At 27.3% G+C, this 25,248-nt stretch overlaps 6 protein-coding genes across 12 annotated transcripts in view; 2 read left to right on the forward strand and 4 right to left on the reverse strand.

Moving 5' to 3' along the window:
• Nucleotides 1-2: 2 nt before the first annotated feature.
• On the reverse strand, nt 3-8,382 carry DNApol-theta (DNA polymerase theta). Its single transcript, XM_035868210.2, has 21 exons — nt 7,684-8,382; nt 7,373-7,603; nt 7,051-7,304; nt 6,853-6,985; nt 6,581-6,782; nt 6,298-6,493; nt 6,048-6,217; nt 5,695-5,962; nt 5,289-5,619; nt 5,045-5,186; nt 4,730-4,973; nt 4,516-4,657; nt 2,577-4,440; nt 2,264-2,472; nt 1,981-2,164; nt 1,692-1,873; nt 1,493-1,615; nt 1,059-1,394; nt 708-972; nt 413-639; nt 3-333 (listed from the first exon to the last, which is right to left on the reverse strand). The coding sequence occupies exons 1-21, from the start codon at nt 8,320-8,322 to the stop codon at nt 196-198; spliced, it is 6,480 nt and encodes a 2,159-aa protein (XP_035724103.2). The 5' UTR covers nt 8,323-8,382; the 3' UTR covers nt 3-195.
• A 3,403-nt stretch (nt 8,383-11,785) lies between these two features.
• On the forward strand, nt 11,786-17,073 carry Miro (mitochondrial Rho GTPase). Of its 3 annotated transcripts, XM_035869123.2 has the most exons (14): nt 11,786-11,924; nt 11,991-12,857; nt 12,952-13,157; nt 13,231-13,281; nt 13,357-13,458; nt 13,532-13,573; nt 13,696-13,861; nt 13,931-14,051; nt 14,142-14,601; nt 14,745-14,957; nt 15,024-15,220; nt 15,598-15,636; nt 15,856-15,927; nt 16,673-17,073. In XM_035869123.2, the coding sequence occupies exons 2-14, from the start codon at nt 12,659-12,661 to the stop codon at nt 16,797-16,799; spliced, it is 1,995 nt and encodes a 664-aa protein (XP_035725016.1). In that variant the 5' UTR covers nt 11,786-11,924; nt 11,991-12,658; the 3' UTR covers nt 16,800-17,073. The 3 variants fall into 3 exon arrangements, with proteins under 3 accessions (XP_035725016.1, XP_035725018.1, XP_035725019.1); XM_035869125.2 differs by lacking the exon at nt 15,856-15,927; XM_035869126.2 differs by lacking the exons at nt 15,598-15,636; nt 15,856-15,927.
• A 68-nt stretch (nt 17,074-17,141) lies between these two features.
• LOC118442890 (uncharacterized) lies at nt 17,142-20,334 on the reverse strand. The gene is made up of 3 exons (XM_035869144.2): nt 20,037-20,334; nt 17,438-17,552; nt 17,142-17,369 (listed from the first exon to the last, which is right to left on the reverse strand). The coding sequence occupies exons 1-3, from the start codon at nt 20,132-20,134 to the stop codon at nt 17,142-17,144; spliced, it is 441 nt and encodes a 146-aa protein (XP_035725037.1). The 5' UTR covers nt 20,135-20,334.
• Nucleotides 17,668-18,361, reverse strand: LOC118442891 (uncharacterized). 3 transcript variants are annotated; one of them, XM_035869146.2, is made up of 3 exons: nt 18,222-18,361; nt 17,926-18,115; nt 17,668-17,786 (listed from the first exon to the last, which is right to left on the reverse strand). In XM_035869146.2, the coding sequence occupies exons 1-3, from the start codon at nt 18,261-18,263 to the stop codon at nt 17,776-17,778; spliced, it is 243 nt and encodes an 80-aa protein (XP_035725039.1). In that variant the 5' UTR covers nt 18,264-18,361; the 3' UTR covers nt 17,668-17,775. The 3 variants fall into 3 exon arrangements, with proteins under 3 accessions (XP_035725039.1, XP_035725040.1, XP_035725038.1); XM_035869147.2 differs by having other exon boundaries at nt 17,761-17,786; nt 17,935-18,115; XM_035869145.2 differs by lacking the exon at nt 17,668-17,786 and having other exon boundaries at nt 17,833-18,115.
• Nucleotides 18,167-19,690, reverse strand: LOC118442889 (coiled-coil-helix-coiled-coil-helix domain-containing protein 2-like). Its single transcript, XM_035869142.2, has 3 exons — nt 19,492-19,690; nt 18,797-19,209; nt 18,167-18,712 (listed from the first exon to the last, which is right to left on the reverse strand). Exons 1-3 carry the CDS (start codon nt 19,530-19,532, stop codon nt 18,702-18,704), a joined length of 465 nt encoding a protein of 154 aa, XP_035725035.1. The 5' UTR covers nt 19,533-19,690; the 3' UTR covers nt 18,167-18,701.
• Nucleotides 20,335-22,241: 1,907 nt separating the features above from the next.
• LOC118442876 (transducin beta-like protein 2) overlaps nt 22,242-25,248 on the forward strand; it is a 45,512-nt gene continuing 42,505 nt past the window's right edge. Inside the window, exon 1 of one of the 3 annotated variants that reach the window (XM_035869122.2) lies at nt 22,242-23,108. In XM_035869122.2, coding sequence (XP_035725015.1) covers nt 23,072-23,108 — 37 coding nt within the window. In that variant the 5' untranslated portion in view covers nt 22,242-23,071. The remainder of the gene's footprint in view (nt 23,109-25,248) is intronic. The other 2 variants (XM_035869116.2, XM_085663806.1) reach the window with 2 other exon arrangements.

Here is a 25,248-nt window from a genome sequence, read left to right on the forward strand (position 1 = left end):
ATAATCGGTACATTCTTCATTCTGTAAATATGATTTAAAATTCACGATATCATATAATATTTTATATTATTTTAAATAAGTTAAAAATTAAATAAATAAAAAATTAATAATAAATTAAAGATTAATATGATTTATCATTATTTTTCTTAATAATTATGGCAGTTATAATTATCACATTGGATAATTATTAATAATTTAAATATGATATTCCTTCAGGTCACCCCATGCAGGGCCAACTTTTATTTTCACCGGTAATGGCACTGCAAGTTGACATACTTGTTCCATTGATTCTTTAACTATTAATGCAACTTGTTGCAGATCCACTATGTTTACCTTAAATCAAATAATTTTAATTAGAATAATTTCTAAAGAATTCTTCTTTAATTAATAATATTTGTTTGATTATTCTTACTTCATATAACAACTCATCATGAAGTTGTAACACTAAATAAGCACCTCTTAGCCTGTCATCTTTTCGCTGTTTCCTTAATTTCTGTTTAAGTTTTGTCTCTGGTATGATAATTGCTGAATTTGGAAATTCGTTTCTTATTCTATCTTCTATATTAACCATAGCTTGTTTTGCTATATCTGCTGCAGAACCTTGTACTTTTGTGTTCACTGCTTGTCTTTCTGCTTGTGCTAAAATATATTTGATATTTACCCACAGTATTTTTCTTAGATTTAATATTTTTCAGAATTTCTCTTACCTTTTTCATACAAATTAGTACTTTGTAAACCAGGAAGCATTCTACGTCTTTCCATAAGAGTTGTAATATAACCATTTTTATGTGCTTCTATATTAATATCTTTAAGCCATTTATGTACGCCTGGATATGCATTTATGAAAGACTCTAAAAATGTTTTAGCTTCTGTTTCAGTTATTTTTAAATTTTCTGCTAATGTCTTGACACCCATACCATATATCATACCATAACATAATTGTTTAGTACTTTGTCGCATATTATCATCAATCTGAACATACAATACAATTATATTAGACGATTGTGGATAATAATTTCTATGGATAAAACAAACAAAATGACTGAAATTTATTATACCATATCTTCTGATATATTATTCCATGCAGCTGCAATATTTTTAAAAATATCACCTTCCTTACATAAAATATTACAAAGTATTGGATCTTTAGAAAAATGAGCTAATATTCTTAATTCAAGCTGACAATAATCTGCGGATAATAGAACATTCCCTTCAAATGGTATAAATGCCATACGAACACTTATTACAAAACTATTATTTTCAGAATTAAAATCTTTTGGTACATTTTGCAAGTTTGGTTCATGCATTGTAATTCTTCCAGTTAATGTGGAAGTTTCAGAATTTCCATGAATTCTTGAATTATTTTGAGCCAGGCATAATATTGGATGAACGATCTATAAAAAGAAAAAAAGAAAAAAAAATTACAATCATACATAATAAATATACAATATTTTATGTAATAATATATTTAATAAGCGAATAATGTATCTACCTTGGTTTGGGTAGCATTAAGTTTACGCCAAGAAATAACAAGACTAGAGATTGGATTATTATATTGTTCTAAAACTGCTTTATTAGTACTAATTTTTTTCTTTCCTTTATATAGTCCCAAAACCTATGTCAAAAAATATAATATTATTATAAATTATATTACATATGTTATAAAATTATGATAGAACTTTTATACAAACCTGACTGACTTCTTTGGCCGAAGAAAAATTAAATTTTCGTCCTGCCAAAGAATACGCTCGTTCTTTTAAGGAAAACATTTCGTCTTCTATCACACGAGACAATTCTTGTAAAGATTTTAAATGTATACCGAATCCTGTTAACTCCATACGAGCTAACAGTGTAATAGTTCTCATTTCAATTTCTAAAAACATAATCATTTTATCATTTCTTTTTCATTGATATAAATATAATAAAAATAAAAATATATTATTTATTTATCTTTATAAAATTAAAAATAAAACGATTTACCTTTAAATGTATAAATTAATACGGGACAAAGTTCTTCTAATTTGCTTAGTAATGTATCCATAACATGCCATGTGAGAACAACTTTAGCAGATGCTTTAAATTCGAATGGTAATTTATTTCTTACATTTGTGTCAGTATCAAAGTATTTTATTATAAAAGATCCTGAAGGAAAATATTCCAACACCTATTTATAAATTAAATATATTTTATTCCAGATTTGTTTTTAAACATTTTCTTTTTTTTTTCTCTCTCTCTCTCTCCTTTCTCTTAAATTAATTTTTACCATTTCATTCCATTTTTTCTCAGAGATACTGCCGTGTAATAACCAGTCAGCAGTATAAGGATCTAGAAATCTACAAGTAGCTGCTACTTGGAAACATTGATATAATGTTTTATACAATTTCTTGGTTGAAAAACATCTTATATACAATGACTTATTAGAAAGTAATTCCTTAAAGAAATTTATTTGCTCTTTAATGGATACCTTCAAATCTGTAATATTAAACACATCAGTTTTGTATTATCATTCTAAAGTAATTATAAGAACAAATTTTTTTCACAAAAAAAAAAAAAAAAAAAAAAAAAACACCTAATACCTTTCATTTCACAGAATGAAATATAATATGCAATATTCTTTTCCCAAGAAATAGCAGCACCACAAATTTTTTTATCCCCATTAATTAATTGTTCACTTTTTCTAGATTTATTTTTTCCTTCAGTAGTGGAACTAACAATTTTATTTCCTATATTGTTAGATTCATTTACATAAGATTCACAATGCAAAGCCAATGCAATACTTGTATTCTTCATAACTTCACGTTTAAATAAATTAAATGTTGCTTTATCGCTTCCAACTTTGACAATATTTAATGTATTCCAATCAATATTTTCATTGATATGTTCTACTTTGTTAACATATAAATTTATTTGCACGTCTGATTGAATTTGCTTATTATGAAATGAGCTTGTTTTAATAATAGGCAAAGTTGTTTTAGGTCCTTTGATTATTTTTGCTTTTTTAATTGGTGTATCTTCATCTGAATTGGATATAATACTGTCTGTACTGTAATTTGCATTGAGAAGAATGTTTTTTTCTAATAATTGCCTTAATTTTGGTTTATCCTTATTTATGTTACTATTGCTAATTTCTATTTTATTTTTGTTTATAACAACAGAAGGTTCTAACTTCGATAATTTATCTTTATAAACTTTCATAGGTGTTTTTGTTGTTTTCTTTAATTTCAATCTTTTTTGAGCAGCTATCATTTCTTTTGGGGAAGATGTTATGACGTCCAAATCTGATTTATTAGAATCTAATGATATTTTGTTATCAAGATTTGATGTAGTTTTATTTATTATAAAAGGTCCTTTATCAGAAAGTTTTCGTAAATTGTATTTGCATGATATTTTATTGGTATCTTGTTCAGAAAGACGATCACAAGATTTAGATTCTATATCATTTTTATTATTAACTTGTAATGAACTTATTTGTATATCACAATTTTGTGATACATTTTTTATATTTTTCATATTGTTAATACTGTTATTTATTATCTCTATATTTTCCGTATCTAATTCATTTATTTTATTCAATAAAAGTTTTGATTCGTTCCAAGAATCATCATTCCATGTTATCATAACGGGTTTATCTTCTACTTCTGTACCATGAGAAGAAACTTTTTGCGATATATTATTCGCGTTTGAATTTAATTTTACCATTGGCAAATTATTTTCTACCTCATGATTTAATAATTCCTTTTGACTCTTCATATTTATTTCATTTTTCGTTTCAGCATTAATACTTATATATGAAGAAAAATGTAAAGAATCAATAATATTCTCTTCAAGCACATTGTACATTTGTGTGTCAAGATTTAAACTTTCGTCGAATAAACTAGGACTTCTTGGAACAGAAAATTTCATATTCATTTCAGACTTGTTTATATTATTATTTTTACAATATTTTAATAAATTAATATCATCAATATTCTTTTCTTCGTGAATTCTTTTTCTGGACATTTTTGGAGTAATTGATGACTCACTGTCACGTTTATGCTCAGTACTATCTATTATTTCAGGAATATTATTTTCAATGAAATTAATGGTTGTATCATTTAAATCTTTCGAATATCTTGATTTATTTTCAGAATTTTTATCAATGACATTTCTAGCATCGATGTTACTATTTTGTTCCATAATGTTATTATGTTCTAATGGTATAGAATCTTTCATAGAAATATTTCCAGTTGAATCAATGCGAGAAAAATTCTTGTCGTTTTTATCCACATCATTCATTTTTCTTTCTGATGCATTCAGATAATCTATATTCGCATCTATATTATCATTTTCCAAAACAATATCTTCTTTCGACACATTAGATTGATTATTACTATTACATGTAGTATCAGTGACTGTACAGTTATTATGCGACCATGACATATTTTGTAAACCTAATTCATTCTGTAGAAAAAAAACGGATATAAAATATTTTATTATACAATAAGTAAATAGTTTTATATATCTATATTAATTAACCTGAATTAATATTCTAGCTTCTTTGACTAATAAAGTAGCAGCTTCATGCGGTGTAAGCCCATCTTTTCCTGTAACGAATACCGTCCTCATTTTATTTCTTGTAATAGCTTCTAATTCGTGTTCTCCATCATGTTCCTTTTCACTGTGTTATAATAATGATTATATATCATGATAAAATTTTGCATAAAGATTGTATATATAATCTAATATATACCTTTCAAACGGGAGTGCTTTATATAGTGCTCGTTCAACATCAAGAATATTAGCAACAGCTAAGTCTGCTATAGTAGTAATTCCTTGTTTATAAAGACTCCTTGCTCGTAATCCATTTAACATGGAAATACGTAATAAATCTAATAATTCTCTACATACTCCAAATTGTAGACGTGTTTTAAATTGTCCTATTAATAACTCCATACAATCCCAGCCAAGTTGTTTACAAAATTGTGTAACCATTCCTAATGGGGATAAAAAATATTTAATTATATGCACACAAAATTAAATTTAATGAAATGCAATATAATGTTACCAGCAAAAGTGGAAGCACTTTGTTGTAAACTTTGTAGTACTCCACGACAACAATTATACTTGTTACAAACTGTGTTCAAAGGAATCTCTCGTACTAGATCATGTAAAGCTAATGCTGTGTAAAATCGTTGATGTATTCTCAACTAAAAATATAAATAATATTTACAAATTATTAAAAATACAATAATATACATAATGAGAAGTTATATTTGTTTTAATTAATATAAATAAAAGTATTTACTAACTGGCTTGCCTGGTTTCACAACTCCTCTGATAGCTGACATTAAAAAACGTTCTTCTACACCAATAAGTTGACCAACTCTTTTTTCACTTTCTGACATTGATTTCCATAATTCCATAAATACCATCCAATCTATTGTTCCAATTTGACTTCCACCATTCACTGGAGTTACTAAATAAACAACATGCAATTCTGTGTCTAAGACAAAACATCTTCTAGCTCTCTGTAATTCTTCAAATAAAAATAATCCTTCTATCGGTGAGATGGATGCAGCAAGACATGCTTTTCCTAAAGGTGTTGCTACCCATCTTTCTTCTTGTTCTGTGGTTTGCAATCTATAAATAAATATTATACAAAAGAAGCTTAATTATATAATAATATATTATAACAAATAAATTTTTTTTTCTTACAATAAAAATTCATTATCCGTTAAATATTTAATTGCCTCAGTGGATAAATTTATCATAATATCTTTTTTATTTATGCTTGCTAAAGTGCAATTCATGTATAGTTCAAGATCAGCTTGTGTATATACAACTTCACTAGCTACAGCTTCTAAAAGTGTTCTGATTAAAGGATTTGAATCTTTCAGACATGATTCTATTGGTTTTAATGTTGCAGACAATAAACATTCTGCAGCTTTCCGTTCATTTGGTTTACATATTAAAATACTCTCTCCTGTAAAAAAAAATTCACGAACATATGCCTATCTTACTCTTTGTAATCTACGTATATTTATATATTTCTTTTTTTTGTTCAATACCTGCTGTATCTCTTCCCATTCGACCTGCCCTTCCTATCATTTGTTTATATGTCAAAGTATCTAATACTTTACCACCAAACATAGGAGACCTAATAATTACTCTTCTTGCAGGCAAATTAACTCCACTACTTAATGTTGATGTTGCTACAAGAACTCTCAGAGATCCTGATCTGTGATAACAAAATTTATTTTATAGTAAAAATTGATTTTGAAATTACATATAATAAAAATTCAATCTATAATACAATACCTGAAAGCTCCTTCGATAACATCACGTTCATCTATCGTAAGACCAGCATGATGAAAAGCAACACCAAATGAAATTATATTTTTTAAGGTATTATCTAATCCACATGGACAACGTTTCAATTGTTCTATAGTTTCGAGAATAGCTGTACCATTTAATTGTTCCTTTAATATATTCCCAAGTATTGTATCTTTTTGACCTACAAATATTGATTTCGTCATTGTTTTTTTTTTTTTTTTTTTTTTTTTTTTTCATACCTATTCATTCATAGATATCAAGTAAGTACCTAATTTACAAAATGTTGTTGCTATTTGATATGTCAATTTTTCACACCAATTCTTTGTTGGACAAAATATTAAAATGCTATTACCATCAGATATAGTTTCCATACATAATTGTAAAATATTATCTGTATCCATTGGTAACTCGGATAATGATACTAAATTTCTATGAAGTTTCATCTCATTATCATATATACTTTTTCCAATCTGTAATTAATAAATTTTTTTTTATTTACACACATTAAATATATTTAATATGCAAAAAGATAAAACTTACTTTACATTGTTCCTGTAATGGTATAGGTCTAAATTCAGTCTTATACAATTCTGCATCTAACCATTCAGCTAACAAAGTCAGATTTGGAAGCGTAGCAGACATACCAATTAATTGTACATTAATACTTGTTTCTCTGTAAATTTTAAGTATAAATAATTATTTTGTTATTACATATAAATTTATATTATATATAATTACCTCAAAGACATATATCTTAATTTGGTAAGTAATAACTCTAAGAGATAACCACGATTTGGATCACCTAACAAATGTAATTCGTCTATTACAATTGCTCCCAACGTAGATAAATCTCCTTCCTCCATTAAACGATTTATTATAGAATTTGCTTTTTCTATAGTTGCTATGGCAATGTCGGTAGCTGTAAATCCACCAGGAGGAGTTATACCTCCCATAAATCCTTCTACTTTAATTCCACATTCGGATAAAAGATCCTAATAAAATTCCATCATATTATATGTTATTATTATTATATTTAAAACTTTTTCTTAAAAATATTTACCTTAAAATAATACATTTTTTCTCTAACAACAGAAACAAATGGTAAAACAAAAATAGCTTTCTTTTTATATTCTAATACTGCTTTTAAAAGAAGAATCTCTGCTACTAAAGTTTTCCCAGCAGATGTAGGAGCTGAATATAGAATATTTTTTCTCCCCTGTATTACTTTACAATTGGATAAACATTCCACCTGCCATGGAAACATTTGTGATATTCCTTTGGCTTCATATTTCTTTAATTTAAAAATATTATTATAAATATGCTTGTAATTAAATGGATAAATGATTAAAAATATATTAAATATATCTATACCTGAAGAATAATTGGTGGTAGACCCCAAGATGCCAATTTACATTGATCTTGTGTACAAATCTGAGATGATACTTCTATACTTGAATTACTATTATTATCAGTACTTATAATAGTAGATGTTTTATCTTTGCAATGTGATATATCGCTACTATTACTTATATTTCCTTTTATATTTTCCTTTAGATGTTTACCATTATTTTCATCGTATAATAATGGCTTTGATTTGTTATTTTGATTAAAATTTATATTTTTTAGATGACAATTTTCATCTTCTACACTTTCAGAACTAATATTACCTTTATTTAATTTCTCAATTTCAATATAATTTTCCGAATGCTTTTTATTCGATTCAGAAAACTCTAATATCATATTTTTATTACATTGATTATTAAATTTGTTCTCAGATAATGTAATACTATCTTTAAAATATTTTCCAAGATCCGATTCATTTCGCATTTGTATCCTTTTTGTATTATCATGAGTATTTAATAAATTACTACGTGATTTGCTTAGATTCTTTGATAATGATATACTATCTTTAAAATATTTTCCTAAATCACTTTCATTTTGATGTGACAAGACATTGCTACTTCTAGTTTTTATTTTTGAACGTATAGACGAATTTTCTGTGGATATCATATTATCTTAACTATAATCTTAGTTTTGTTCTTGGAATATTTATTGATAAAAAAAAAAAAAAAAGAAAAAAAAAAGAAAAAAGAAAAATATTTTCAAATTAATCTAACAACAATAAATTAACATTTCATATGACAATTCAAATTAAAAATTGTATAATATATCTCACAAATTAACAAATACTTATGTAATACACTTGTTTTCGAGCAAATATAAATAATAATAAATAAGATTAAATAAATAAATTAATTTTAATAAAATCTGATTATACACATGATTAATTAAAATAACTACATATTTAAAGTTTACAATTAAACGACGTTTAGGTGGCTGTAGAAAAACGCCGCCATGGTGTTCCCGCCTTTTTTCACAAACTACTTGAAGAAATTCATTGGGCTCGGTCGATAAAATAGATCTCATACTTTTCGACATATAAATAACCTCAGTGGTTCTCAAAATTCCCATAACCTTTACATTTCGTGATTATGAATTTAATATAAAATTTGATTTTATAAGAATAAAATTAATTAGTTTAATTGAAGTCCTTGCAAAACACATATTTTCATGATTTTGGTCGAAAAGTGTCGATGTTTCGTAGCTGATTGAAAATGAGATAGGACGATATCGAAGTTAGATCGAAGATCGATATCAAAGTAAAGATCCTCTTCAATGGTGAACTGACTCTAATACGCTTATATAATTAGTTATTTATTAATGGATGTTGAACTAAATTTACTAAATCTTTTAATTTTCAATTATTTAAACATTCTTTAATATATATGAAGTAAATACTAAATACAATTAAACAATAGAAAGAACGCATAGCCGTACGAGAAAATTAAAATAATTTTAATATAAGATTTTCAATACATACAAATTTTCATAACATCATAGAGATGGCCTTGTGTAATGTAAACATAAACAGTCTATTGATTAACTTTGATACGGAGTTAGTATCCTTTCGTACTCCGACGTGTACACATCGATGGTCTCTATCTCTCTCTTTCTAAACGTGAAATCTTATAAATTAATAAATACTTTTGATAATTTTTCATTTACACGCAATCGATAGAAATACATGATCGAAATATAAATCGTGGGATAATGTCGGACGATGGAATTATTTATGAATGGGGTCTAATACATCTTCTAATTAATTAAGAAGCCTGAGAAAGTTCCTGAACAGAAAGATATCACAGATTGATATCGCGGAACGTGTATTTTAAAGTAGAATTAATGTCAGTCCGTGGGTCACCAGATGCAGCAACCTCCACGTGGTGTGACCTGGGTCGATAGTACTTGGCTATATATTGATATCTAATTGTAAATCATGCGACGCAAGTACTATCGTGCGAATGGCTGCATATTTTAAGACTTCCACGAAATCTTTTCGATCTAATTTTAACTAAACATTGAAATACTTACATTTTATATTGCTATTTATGTTTCAATAATATAAATTAATAATAAAGTTAAATAAACAGATTAGACATAATAGAATGTTAAAATAAAAATCTTTAAAATATTCTGTTGTCTTTATAGAACAAACTGATGTCATAAAAGTTCATGAAAAGTACTTGTTAATAATAAAAGAAAATCATTTTTTTAATTTGTTAAGCGTATGCATTAACATTGTTAGTATATCTGTATATACGATATACGTAAGGGTCATTAAGCTTTTGATCATAATATTGTCGCAAAAATTCCGATTTTTTAATAGGAACACATGACAATGGTGGAGGTCGTCGAATAAAATAATACAATTCATTCATAATTTCTTGTCATAATGGATACAATTCAATGATATTATTTTTTTAAATTGAAAATACAAAACGAACGCGCGAGATGGCGCCAGTGGTATTAAAAATATTCATTTTTCAAGAATTTAATTCAGGTGTGTTCCGCTAGATGTCGACACTTAAGCCACTTGTCACACCTTTTCAATTCTATATATACGATCAGCTGATAGGACAAAGAAGTAAACTTCTTCATTCTCATGTGCTCCTGTTAAGAAATCGGAATTTTTGCGACAATATGGCGATCGATTAGTGACCCTCTTATATATAGATATACTAACAATGTTAATCCGTATACCGAACGTATTGAAAATGATTTTTTTTTCATAATTAGACATTTTTCATGAACTTTTATTACATTATTTTGTTCTATAAAGACTATAGAATATTCTAAATATATAAATGTTCACAATTTATGCTCGATAACGGGATAAATAATATTTTTAATTAATAGTATTTATTTTAGTTATCTCTAATTGCTATTAATTATAAAATTAACTATTAAAAGACAATTAACGTGAATTTATATGACATTTTAACGTTACAGAAAGGATCTTTTTAATATCTAAATGTTTACTAATTTATACCGAGATATAGCATAAATAATATTTTAAATTGGAATTAGTCATATAGATTAATATGTTATATAATAATTAAAAATATTGATAACAAGAACGTTTGATAAGTTATTATACACATACATACATTTTTCGAAATTATTCCTTCACTATTTTTCGAGAAATAATAATTATAATACAGTCAATATATTAATACCATTAAAACGTTTCAGATCTGTTGAAAAATAATATTATTAAAATAAACAATTATTTTAGATCACGTGTGATATTCGTGCGTATATATAAATAGATAATGAAAAAACAGCTGACAGAACACGACCGATTTCTTAACGATTCATCCTTCTTCATACGATTGTAGTTCATATTTTGTCTACACCTGTCGCTGCTGTCGTAACATTTATTTTTTAAACGAAAGATGGCGAATAGATTTAAACGAGAAGACTTTTTCGAACTTTACAAAAAAAGTTTTATTTTAATGCATGAACTATTCTCGAAATAACAATATTTTTCATACGATTTTTAATATAGCTTTTTTTTTTTTTTTTTTTTTTTTGAATAATCCACATCATTTAAAACTTCATTCTTAAAATGATGTTTTGTTTATTACGAACGATCAAGAGTTACGACTTCATTGTTGACGTGAAACATTATAAAATCAGGGATCACGAATAATTTCAATTATTACATTACTTTTCTCGTACTTCCTTTTAAATAAAATATTAAAATTATCCAACGAGTATATATCAATGTCTCGAATGGCAAATTATCGACATTTTGAATGTTCTATTTGGATTGTTAAAAAGAAATATGGAAACAATTATTACGATTGATAATATTATAATAATTAATTAGTACGCGAGAAATCTAATCTGATATCTGTGTAAAATGATAAATGCATTAGGCAAATGTTATAATAAAAAGAAGAAATGAATTTGTATCGGTACGTTTGACTTTCTATACGTATTACGTAATATATGTGTATGTACGTATTCACATAAATGTATACACATATATGTATATATATATATATATCCAATGATGCTTTCATGTAAACCAAAGTATCTTTTTTACTATTTTTAATTTTTTCGTTATTTCCTGCGTCATATATCATTAATAAAAGATATATAAAATGAATATAAATCGAAGGGACACAATTATAACCTAATCATCATCGAGATATTTAATCGTTATTACGAGATAAATCCATTTAATCGACAAGTATTAAAAACTCGTACGTTAGATATGTTTTATAAAATAAGTAATAGAAGTATTATAATATAATGGAATATTATTTCAGATTTAGATGTACGATTAGTAAGCACAAGAGATGAATCAACCGATAATTCTAAGAATAAACATTTGAAGTAGAGAATACGTAAGATCGTCGTCGTCGTCGTCGTCGTCGTCATCATCGTGAAATATTTTCTTTATTTATTTTCTTTTTCTTTCGTAAAAATTATGAAATCGAATCCAACCGGTTTCGGTTGAATGCAATATGAACATGATTTTGTCGCGCGCACGTGCGTTATATCCTATACGTATACTTGTCATTTAAGGTTTGTGAGAACGTAACCTTGAAACGGCCACCCTCGAAGCGCAAGTTCAGTCGCCGCGGGTGAAACTGACTTTTTTTTTTGCTTTGCGTTCGCGTGTGCCTGAAAGAGAAGTCAAGCGAGGAGAATTTTTACGTTGGATTATACGAAAAAGGGTGTAAATTATTTATTCGAAGATAAAAAAAATGTTGTGTTAAAATATCACGTACTATTATTATATACATAGAATTAATGCAAAAAGAAGGAGTATTATTATAAACGGATTGATAAGTCTTGACTGAGTCTAAAGACATTTTATAGGTTATGAGTCTTAGGAGGATGAATAATAAGTATATTAACAAAATGTCAATCGAGAGAATTTAAACGGCGAAAGATTCGTCTTTAGGTCCACGATAAATTTCTATTAGCAAAGATGGTGCAACGTGTGGTGACACCGAAACGTAGCGTTAGAATTTTGTTAATTGGTGAACGCGGCGTTGGTAAAACATCATTGATATTATCCCTTGTGAGCGAAGAATATGCTGAGGATGTACCTAGCAAAGCCGAGGAGATCACTATACCTGCCGATGTAACTCCTGAACAAGTACCAACTCACATCGTCGATTATTCTGGTAAATAGAATCTATCCTTAGAATGAATATTTGTATTTCTACTTAATTTCTACAATATGTCATGGTCAGTTCATTTATGATTGTTGACGTTTAGCTGCCGAACAAACGGATGATCAATTGGCAGAGGAAATACAAAAAGCTCATGTAATATGTGTAGTTTATTCCGTTGAGGATGAAGATACTCTTGATAAAGCAGCTACGTATTGGTTACCTCTTATCAGACGATGTTCTACAAGTACCAGATGTCCAGTCGTCCTTGTTGGAAACAAAATTGATTTGGTTGATTATTCTACTATCGAGGTCTGTTGTATGTTTAAATAACTATGAATCATGATAGGTTTTGAATTTATAAGAAGATTTATATCATTTCCAGGCCGTTTATCCTATAATGAAAGAATTTTCAGAAATTGAAAGTTGTATAGAGGTAAAGTATTTCACTTATTGTTAGAATATTAATATTTGTAGTATAATGTACACATAAATGTACTACTTGTTTCAGTGCTCAGCTAAAACATTACAAAATGTATCCGAGACATTTTATTATGCACAAAAAGCTGTCCTGCATCCAACTACTCCTCTTTATAATTATGATATCCAAGAGGTATTACTATTTTCTTTTATTTGTTACGCATAAGAATTATAAAAAATAATTTTAACGATTCAAAACTTTTTAGCTTACAGAAGAATGTAAAACCGCTCTTCAAAGAATTTTTAAGGTTAGGCTTAATACCTTTCATATATTATTTAAGTAATTTTATTAATTGAGTAATTTTAAATAATGATTTTAGTGAATTATAATTTTAGAATTATAATTTTTTTTTTTTGTTTGAATTGGCAGATATGTGATTTAGACAATGATGGGCTGTTAAATGATATGGAGTTAAATGCATTTCAACAGTGGTGTTTTAATACACCGTTACAGCCACAAGTACTTGAAGATGTAAAAGCTGTATTGTCCAAAAATATTCACGATGGAATTTGTAATGGTTGTGTAACTATGAAAGGTATACTTCCAACAAGTATATACTAACTTGTGGAAAATTGAAAAATAAACAAATTCTTCATTTGAATAGGTTTCATGTATCTCCAATGCTTATTTATTCAACGTGGAAGAAATGAAACAACATGGGCTGTATTACGAAAATTTGGCTATGATAATGAACTACAAATGTCTAAGGATTATGTACATCCACCGTGAGTAAAAAAAATATGTAAAAATTATTTCAAATATCTTCTATAACTATAATGCAAATTTTGTATCATTATATTCTTTCACATATATAGATTGAAAGTTCCTTCTGGTTGCACAACTGAATTATCGCACAAGGGACAAGAATTTTTAACATTATTATTTATGCAACATGATCGTGATCGTGATGGGGCTTTATCTCCACCAGAAGTAGATTCATTATTTTCACGCTGTTTGAATCCACCATGGGGAGATGAATATAAGCACACAGTGCCAACTAATGAAAAAGGTTGGATTACATTTCAAGGCTACATGTGTCAATGGGCATTATTGACTATTACAAATGTTAAAAAAACATTAGAATATATGGCATACCTTGGGTATAATATGTATAATAATGAATGTCAAACAAGCGCTGTTTTAGTTACTCGTGAGAAAAAATTAGATTTAGCAAAGAAACAGTCCAGTCGAAATGTTTACACGTGTCATGTAATTGGTCAAAAAAATAGTGGTAAAACGACTCTTTGCAGAAGTTTTGTGGATCCTAAATTGGAGGTAGATTATTATATTTATTATTTCATAATGTATATACATATATATATATATATATATATATATATACATACATTTCTTTTATATGCATTGTTCAGATATATGATCTAATATTAAGAACATTATATGTCCAAATATTATTTTAGAAATTAACAGATGCAATAATACCTTTAACTGCTCATGTTACTGTCAACACGGTTCATGTATATGGTCAAGAAAAGACAATAATTTTAAAGGATATAAATATATTAAATGTTCAGGATGCTTTAACACCTACACAAATACAATGTGATGCTGCAGCTCTTGTTTATGATACAGCCAATCCTAAATCATTTGAATATATTGCACGAATTTATATTGTAAGTATTATAAAAATATTTTCTGTATTTAAATATAAATATAATAATTGAAAAATTATTTTATAGAAATACTTCGCAGATAGTAAAATACCAGTTTTAATAATAGCTAACAAAAGTGATCTTGCTGAAGTAAAGCAAGAATATTTACTTCAACCAACAAGTTTTTGCAGTAAGTACAAGTTGATGCCACCACAACCTTATAGTGTGTCTAGGGCTGTGCGACGTGAAATATTTGTCAAATTAGCAACAATGGCAGCATTTCCGTAAGTTTAATAATCTTTTTATTTTGAGAATATTGCATATATATATATATATATATATATATGTATATATACAACAGGAATTTAAAAATTCAATATATTCACTGTTAATGATTAAAGCAATTTAAAAAAGAAACAAAGTATATAATTATATAATTCAATGAAATTATATCTTTTACTGTTGTTCATTCAAACTAGTCTTCAAAATTTTCTTTTTCTCTTTTTTCTTTCTCTTTCTTTTTTTCTTTTTTTATTTTTTTTTTTTTTTAAGCAATAGTAATTCCTTCTTGTCTCTTTGAAAAAGAATTAAATATATCAATTTATAAGTGCGAATGGTTAAATGAATGTTAGAAACTAACAAGAAGAAATTTCGTGTTTAGCCGCTTTCAACCAGCGTGGGTATTATTTTATAGACACAGGTTGGTCTGGATTTTCTCTACACACATAAATATAAGCTTATGAGCAAATCGTGAATCACATTAGATGTCACGTTAGCTAGAAAATGCTTTATTTTTCATTGCACGTATTATGTGAATTATCAATTTATTATATTGATTGCATTGGGCTCGATTTGCTCAAACTAGTTTTGCATTCGCACGAAAAAATTTCTCATAACAAAGATATGATACTCTTTTCAGCCCTTTGAGGCGTATGGTCCACATGTTGTTTGTCAAACCCTCACCCACTCAATGGTGGAGTTCTTTTACAAGGTTTCTTTTGTATTATAGTTTCTGAAACACAGCATGATTTCAAATGTTAATCAATTTTTATATTTTCACATTTACGTTTTTATCTTTTCAAGCATGAGCATGTGATATATATTCGCATTATAACTAATATAATTAAATCATTCATCAATCACATAATTAAATTTGTTTCTTTTTTTTTTTGCTATATTCTCTCTATTGCAGGGAGAAATAATATTTTATATATCTAATATAACTAAAAAAAAAAAAAAAAAATAAAAAAAAAAGAAAAGAAAAAAAAAATATGTAACACATTCTTTTAATCGTGTTTGTTACCTAGAGCTTAATTAATCATTTTCTCATATCAGTTTAATAAATGTCAGCCATAAATCTAATCATTTTAATATAAGTCTTATTGAGTTTTCTGCTTACTTTATAAATATATTTTAAATAGAATTTATATTTTCTCATTATCGTAATTAAAAAAAAAAAAAAAAAAAAAAAAAAAAAAAAACTTATAAAAGTAACTTTCAAAAATCATATTACTACATTTCTATATATCCATATGTATGTTTGTCTATATTTGATGGATAGATAGATTAAATCATGAATGTAATAGATGTGTACATGCAATAAAATTTATCATTCAAATGTCATATCTTAAAAATTTCAAATGTCGGAATGTGGTGAGGGTTGTTTTATACTAAGACATTAATATTTCCATTCCTCTCTAACTTTCTTATAAATTCTGTATCTTTCTATATTACAGACATTTAAATCAATTTGGCCTGATACAACAGGATTCTGTAGTTTGGTGGAAAGCCGGTTTGGGAATCGCAGCAGCCACAGTTGCTGGCTTCATGGTGATGCGTGTCCTAAATACAGAAAAAAGATAGTCTACCATATGTTTTTTTTCGCACATTTAACTGCCCCCTTTGTTCAAAAGAAAACCCATCTCAAGAAGCGCATTAAGTTAATAAAATATGTTCATAAATCATTATTATTGGTATAATTAAGAAGCTATTATTGCTGCAACACACATTATTACTTATATACAATAACTTTATTTACTCGTATCGAAAAAAAAAAACAACAAAAAACCAAAAAAAAAAGAAAAAAAAATTGTAATCTATTTATTCATTACATAACAATTATTCATTACCTTCAAATGGCAGATCCTAAATTATTATCAATTCTTCTTGGTATATCATTGTAACATCTTTCGAAATATTTTAATGTTAAGCTTGCGAACGATCTTGACTATATCTTTTTTGACACTCGAACCAAGTGTTGTGAAAGCTTTTACAATTATTAAGGTCTTCGTTCTTTGAAGCACACTCAAAAAATTGTCGAATTTCAGGTGAGCATATCTCTTCGATTACATTTGCATAATCGGAAGACGATTCTGCATTCACAGAATTTCCATGTCTTATACCAGTAGACAATGCATTTCCAATAACATGACCCTGTCATTGATAAAAATTTTAATCAATGATATTGTAGAATATAATTTTTGTGAAATAAATTTACTTACTATTACAGAACCAGCGGCTACTCCTGCAGCAGTACTAGCTATACTTTGAAAATTATCAGTCGAACTTTTAGGATTTATAGGATTTGTTTTACGATCTTGTGTAGTTGTAGTATACCTACAAACAATATAAACTGCCTTCAATCAATTATCAATAAGGTAATTTTATGAAAAATATTTAATTTTTTAAATGGACATTATATAAAGGAAATAGAATTAGTCTTTAAAAATAGAATAAAACGAATTCTTTGCTTGGCTTTATTTATACAGAGTACAATTTTAGATTATTAATTTTCTCTTGTCTTCATACATATGAGATATACATATATATAATTTGGTCTTCATCTAATATCTGTAAAGAGATGGTTTATGTTACGAAGAGGCATTTGTTATAATAATAATAATAATAATAATAATAATAATAATAATAATAACATTAATAATAATAATAATAATCTATTGAAAGAAATATATATCTATTAAAATCGTACTATGTTTACGTTTGCAATCCAATAATGCTTTTTTATATAATTCACAAGCTTGTAAATCTGTTTGATTTTGTACACAATCTAGAATTTGTCCTTCCTCGTATTTGCAAGGATTACTAGCATCAGCTTGTATAGATTCACTAGATGCAGCTGATTCATTACGACCAGAAATTTTATCACCGATTACTGTGCCCTGATAAAAAAAAAAAAAAAAAAAAGAAAAAAAAAAGAAGAAAAAAAAACATCTTTTAAATAATGATTTTAATTGTTCAATATATTTTAAATTTATTGATATTCACCGCAGCTACACCAGCAGCTGTTCCTGCTATATGGCCAAACATTCCAGGCTTCTTTTGTGATTGCACAATTATAATATCTGGTCTGCAACAATTTATTTCTTTCTAATATCTATATTTTGGGAAATTTAAAACAGTACTGCATCAATTAAATTAAAATGTTTTATTCATTGACAATAATCTTATAGACATATAGAAATTTAATAAGAATTATAGATATTTAAAAAAAAAAAAAAAAGAAAAAGGAATACGATGGAACTTATTTTATGTTTTTTTTTTATCTGGCCTAAATTGTGACTATATATTTATATACGACTAATTTTGTTTTATTCGATACGTAACAATTGAATATACAGACAATTACACTAATATATATTAATATAGAATCATCTTTGCATGATCGATAAAACAATATGAAAAGCTTTCCTAATTAATTCTATTCGCTATTTTCATACTGCCAATTTTATTAAGTTTTAATCCAGATTAGATAATATCTGAAAAATAAAAGATATACACGGATTACAAATCAAAATAATTTCAATTATAATCTTTAACTTTTATATATTCAAGGATCTTACTGTTAGCAGTTTTGCATTGACGAAGAGCTTCATTGAAACCATCACAAAGAGTTAGATCGGATTGATTCTGAGCACATTCTAAGAATTGCTTAACTTCCCAGGAACAAGCTCCATTGACCGGTGTAGAAACTGAAGAGTTCTGTGCTTGAACAGGAGCTGCTGCAGGTGCAGCTGCTGTCTCGCTTGAACTTCCACTGAATAATCCAGTCATGGCATGACCAATGGTATGACCAACGGCCGATCCAATAGCTACTCCTCCAGCAGTAGCAGCCATTTGTCCCATAAGAGATGGCTGTTGGGCTGCTGGTTGAGCAACCATTGGTGTTGCTGGAGCAGCATGTGCTGGGGGATGAGCTGCTGGAGCTGCAGCTCTTGGTGGTGGTGCAGCTCTTGTTGGTGATGCTGGCCTTACACTATAGTTATAAAAATATTAAAAAGAGAAAAAAAAAAATATATATATATATATAAATAGAAATGTCGAAGTCATCGAAAATAAATTAATATATATATATATACACACATACACATCTTAAATATCATAATTTTTAGTTATTCTACGTCACAAAGAAACCTTGTGATCATGATGTAACATCAAATATAATAGTGATATTTCATTAACGAATTTCTTGTTATATAAACGAATAAATATCTAATTATGAAAAAAGTGAAAAAAGGAAAAGAAATAATCGACTTACCTCCTTGGTGGAGGACCCGCTGCTCGTCCACGTCGTGGCATCTTTATTACGTTTAGATTTTTATCTCTTGTAAGCACAAGACAATGTACGTCTTCACGTTGAAATGTTTCACTTACTAATACCGTTATTCTCAGCGATAGACTTTATTTGCTGAAAATCTGTTACGCAATCACGAGAAATACGCAGGCGCATACAATGCTCTTTAGCTTCCTGAAAATTCCAGAAAAACCAAAGCCAAACCGGAAACTGAACGTCGCATCAATAACAAAATGACGGTCGTCACAATATGGCGGGAATTTGAATTTTATCGTTCGTCATAATATATCAATATATTTCAATTAATGATAAATATCGATAGATAAACTCGCAATTAACTTCTTTAACTTTTTTTCTTCAATTGAGATCTTTTTTAAAACGCAATTTCTCGATCGAAATGACGTTGCAAACCTCAAGAAATGGTTGCACGATATCACGTAAAGTGTGCTTTTTATAGTACACTGACTTTGACATATTTAGTAAAGCTTTGACGTAGAATAATTACTCACCCCCGTTGTTGACGAGACGGTGGTGGGTGTGCTGGTGACGATGGTCGACTTTTTCCCGCTTTTCCGCTTTTCATTCCTGTTTTCTGACGTCCAGGCATATTTTTCTCTCTTTTTTTTTCCTCTTCTTTTTTCTCTTTTTTATCTTTTTATTTCTTTTTTTTTTCTCTTTTTTTTTTTTCTTTTTTTTGTTATCTTCTAACTCGTAATATTATTATGTCGATTTAATTGCAACAGTATTATTATTGGAGAATATATGAAATTAAATTTAGATGGAGATCAGAAAAAGAATTACATTGTAAAGAAAACCGTGAGAACGTATATTTATTTACGTAGAATTTAATTATAATGAAGTTATAGACGTGGAAAAACAAAAAGAAGAAGAAAAAAAAAGGAGAAGAAAGAAAAATAAAAAATAAAAAAAAAAACAAGTGAAAAATCGATGTCGATAATCGTAATTAATTTTTATTCATAGCTATGTTCAAAGTTTATCCAAGTTCAAGAACGTATCGATAGATGGCAGCACAATGTTTAAAAATATGCGCGCGAGAAAATACATTTCATCGTTCTTACATAAGTCTTCTTTTCAATACCATTAAAGTTATTAATATCTTATATAATATATCTATATCAAAAGATTCATCGTAAATGACAATTAACATTCCAATAAGACGAATAATCGACATTAAAATATTATCGCGTATAGATCTACATTTTATATTAATTAGAAATCATTTTTTTTTTTATTAACCTTTTAATGCACATCAGTTAATATCCCAAGAATAATAAATATATATATATATATATATATATATATATATATATATATATATTATGATCGAAGAATCTAAAATCAATTTTATTTTTAATTCAATGAAATTCATGTTATGTGACTTAAGAAAAAATAGAAGAAAAAATAAAGTAAGATATATGCATTTATCATATAATGATAATGAGTTACGAAAGCATATAAAACATAACAAATATATAATATAAATACGTAATAAGTGATTTAATTGAAAGAAAAAAAGATATTCCATAACAATCAGATATAGATTATTAAGAAATTATTATTTTTTCTTTTTCTTTTTTTTCTTTTTTCCTTTTTTTTTTTTTTTTCATCCGATAAAAGTTATCCGCCATATTTCATACATGTCGTCGGTTAATTAATATCCCAAGGACAACTATAAGTCCTGTATTATAATCGAAGAATCTAAAATCAATATTCTTTTTATAACTTAATGAAATTCGGCTTACGTGACTTTTAAAAAAAGAAGAAAAAAGAAGAGATAATAATGATAGTAATAAGATGGAAAAAGTAGTAGAAGAAGAAGAAGAAAAAAAAAAAGGAAACGAATATAAATCAGACGCAATAAGTTTTCAAAATAGTAATACAAAAGTATATAAATAATTAACATATATGCATTTGTATGAAATATAAATTATTTGGAAAAAAAAAGAGATAAGACCAATTAAAAAAAAGAAAAAAAAAAAATAGAAGAAAGATTACGACAGATATTTAAATACCGATTAATATATCAGACGGGAAAAGAAAAATAAGCGTTGAGATGGAAAAAAAAGAAACATAATTAGTAATATGTAAAAATCGTCTCTGTACAAAAGTAAGATGAATACGATCGACTAAGAATGATTGATGAAGTATTTTGATTTGATTTTTAATAATCAAAAATGTCGCCATTTTTATCTTTAATATTCAAACAAATAACATATATATATGTGTGTGTGTGTGTATGGATATTATATAAAGTAATAAAAAAAAAAAAAAAATAAATAAATAAATAAAAAAAGAAACAATAAAAGATAGAACGAAAGAGAACAAAAGAAAACGAAACGAAACGGAACGAAACAAAACAAAAGAAAAAGAAAAAGAAAACAAGAAGAAAATTGTAACACACACACATATATATATATATACATGTATATACCTAAATAAAAATTAATTATCGGAGAAGAAGAAAAGCAGGAAAAATCTGATATGACGATAAATGAAATCCGTAAAACATAAATAATCCCTCTGAATCATAGTAAGGCAAATACAATCGAATAAGATTACGAGGTAGAGCATTATGATTTGGGTTTTTACTCAGTTCTAAACTCCGCCTTTTATAAACTCATCTTGTGTTATGTATAGAGTTAGTATACGTGTGTTATCGGTCCGTTATCATCGCACAACCGTCCCCGTCGAGAATTCAATGTGATGACGAGCGTTAACTATATATATACATATATATGTATGTATATGTATATATATACGTAACGTTAAGTTTACGAGTGTATGTAAATACAGCAACACGTGTTACTGCATTCAATCCACACACATGCGCAAACGAATCTAAACGAGCTCTTCATAAACCGGCGGGAACACGTTACTCGCGAGTCAGTATCATGATGCCAGTGCTCGGTTGTGATAGAGCACGTTTTATATCGTATACAATCTCTTCAATTTCTTTCTCTTTTCTTTTTTTACGTCCCCCTTTTTTTTTTCTTATCATTACTTCATTCGGCTTTATTTTCTTTTCGTTTGCACGACTCAAAACGAGATAATTAAAATCGTTTTGACTTTGGTGATATCTTAAAAAAGAAAAAAAAAAAAAGAGAAAGAAAGAAAGAAAGATCACGAGCAAGAAAATATGAGGAGTAATTATTTGATCCACTTTTAATTGTTCATCGATTAAATTGGATATAACGAAGAACAAAGGGAGGAGGAAGAGGTACAACGAGAAAGAAAGAAAGAAAGAAAGAAGAAAAAGGAAGAAGAAGAAGAAGAAGAAGAAGAAAAAAATAAATAAAAAGAAGATCTTATTTATTATCATTCATGAGAGAGAGAGAGTGGAAGGAGTGTTATTAATTCGAAGAAAGGAATAAAAAAGAAAAAAAGGATAAGTGACGAGACAACAATAGATAACGAAAAAGAATTTTTACATACTATTTTTCAAGAGTATCAAGAGGATAAGAAGAGAAGGAACATTTCTGCATTATTATTATTGGATACCACGGACGCGGCCAATTTTGCCGATATGACGATTCAATTGTCACCTATATTCAACGAAAATGGTGAGTGGTTTGTTTATTTATCTTTATTCTTTGCGAAGAAATATTTTAAGAATTTAAATTATGAAATTATTCTTTGCGAAGAATTATTTTTTTTTTATTTTTAACGTATAACAGGAACTTTGGGAATTGTTCGTCTCGTTTTTCTTTCTTTTTTTCATTTATTTTTCGGAGCTACAGAATAATTCGAATTTCCCGCTCTTTTTTTTCTCCTGTCATGTTTTTTTTTTTTTCTTCCTTTTTTGAAACATTTACATTAGGAAGTCTTTGAGTATACTTTAATTATTTATTTTTTCTTTTGTACTATTTCATATATAGGTATAACCGTAAATAATGTTTCATTGTGTACGACAAAATTTATTGTCACTAATGTCATTTTTTCTAAAAAAAAATGGAATTGGAAATCTTCATTTTTATTTTCGCTTCTTCTTGTTAGACCTTTTTTTTTCAATTTCATCGTTTCCTTCGTGTCTATAAACGAGAGAGATCTTATATCCTAGTCTATAAAGTTGTTCGATAAAAAAAAAATGTAGGAAAAACATACCATAGTGTTCCCTTTTTTATTTATATTTCTTGCCAATGATATTTTTCACCGGATGCGTTTCTTCCGTATGACTATAATGTAAAAGTTTGGAGAAGAGAATTGTTACGCAATCGGTTAGTTAAAAATAACTCGATCTAATATATATACATTGACGATATATATAACACCTATCAAAGAATAACACTTATCAAATTTTGCAATCGTTTTTGGTTACGTGAATTGAAAAAAAAAAGAAAACCAGAAGTAAAGGAAAATAAATAAACAAAAAATAGAAAAGAAAAAAAAGAAAAAGAAAAAGAAAAAGAACAAAACGAAATGAAAGAAAAAGGAAAGAAAAGATTCGTTTCTAATTTATTCGATTATTACGATTACTTTTAATTCGATCGAGATGATATAATGAATATTTCATTCTCTTGTTCGTCTGTCGATCCAAAAAAAAAGAAGATCCACAGATTTTTGATAGGTTCACGCAACGTGCGGCATGCAACGAACGTGCAGCTTCCCAAAATTATTCTTCCCGGTAACGCGTGTTGATCGTGCGAGCACAAGTTGGTTTTCCTCGGAGTATTGCGTACATTTCTTATGGCACATTGCCAATTTCAAAGTTCATGTACACTTCGGATATAAGTGTCCATGTCGAGATGAATAAGATACGAATGAAGTCGAAGTTTACGCTAATATTTCGTGAGATTTTTAATACTTTGCTGTTTTTTTTTTTTTTTTTTTTTTTTTTTCTTTACAAATTACACTAAATGAACATTTGCGTACTACGAACATTTTAAATTCCCGCCGAGAAAATTTGCGACACGCTCGATCGGTAAAGTAGTACGCTCTTTTGATCTCAAATTTTTGCGTAAAAGAAAAACAAAAAAAAAATATACATATATATATATAATAAAAAAAGAGAAAAATGTCAATGATCGTACGTGTACATTGAAACTCGTGTATGTGCGTATGCGTGTGCGTGTGCGTGAGTATATATGTGTATGTGTATAAAAGAGAGAGAAAGGGAGAAAGAGTGACAATAAATATTCACAATACGATAAGTTAAAACTAAAATTAATAATAATTAATAACGATTTGTAAATCTTTAATAATTCTATAGATTTTTTTCATGTCTCTTATTATCAAATGTTATTAATTGTTATTAATACTGATCGATCGATTTGAATGAGATCATTTTAATTTATTGATCTATCATAAATGATATCGATTGATATAAAGTAAAAAAAAAAAAAAAAAAAAAGAATTTAATTGATATTTGAGATGTTAATTTATTGTAAATTTATATATATATATATATATATATATATATATATATATATATTTTGTAAATAAAGATCGATAGAGTGATCCAATGAAATTGACGTACAAGTAATCTTGAAATTGAGTAAATCGAGTCACGTGATATATGTAGAAAGCAGATTGAAAAGGCAAAAGAGAATGAGAGCAGACAAAGAAGAATACACAATGTGTATTCGATTACAAAGAATTATCAAGACAATTAACTTTAATCGAATAGAAGATGAAATATTCAATCTTTGTCGTTTTATATGTACAATATCTCAAACGCGTAGTACGCTATATCGATTACAAATA

This window comes from Vespa mandarinia, chromosome 24 (genome assembly GCF_050613455.1).
Source record: "Vespa mandarinia isolate Hongniang chromosome 24, ASM5061345v1, whole genome shotgun sequence".
Lineage (NCBI taxonomy): Eukaryota > Metazoa > Arthropoda > Insecta > Hymenoptera > Vespidae > Vespa > Vespa mandarinia.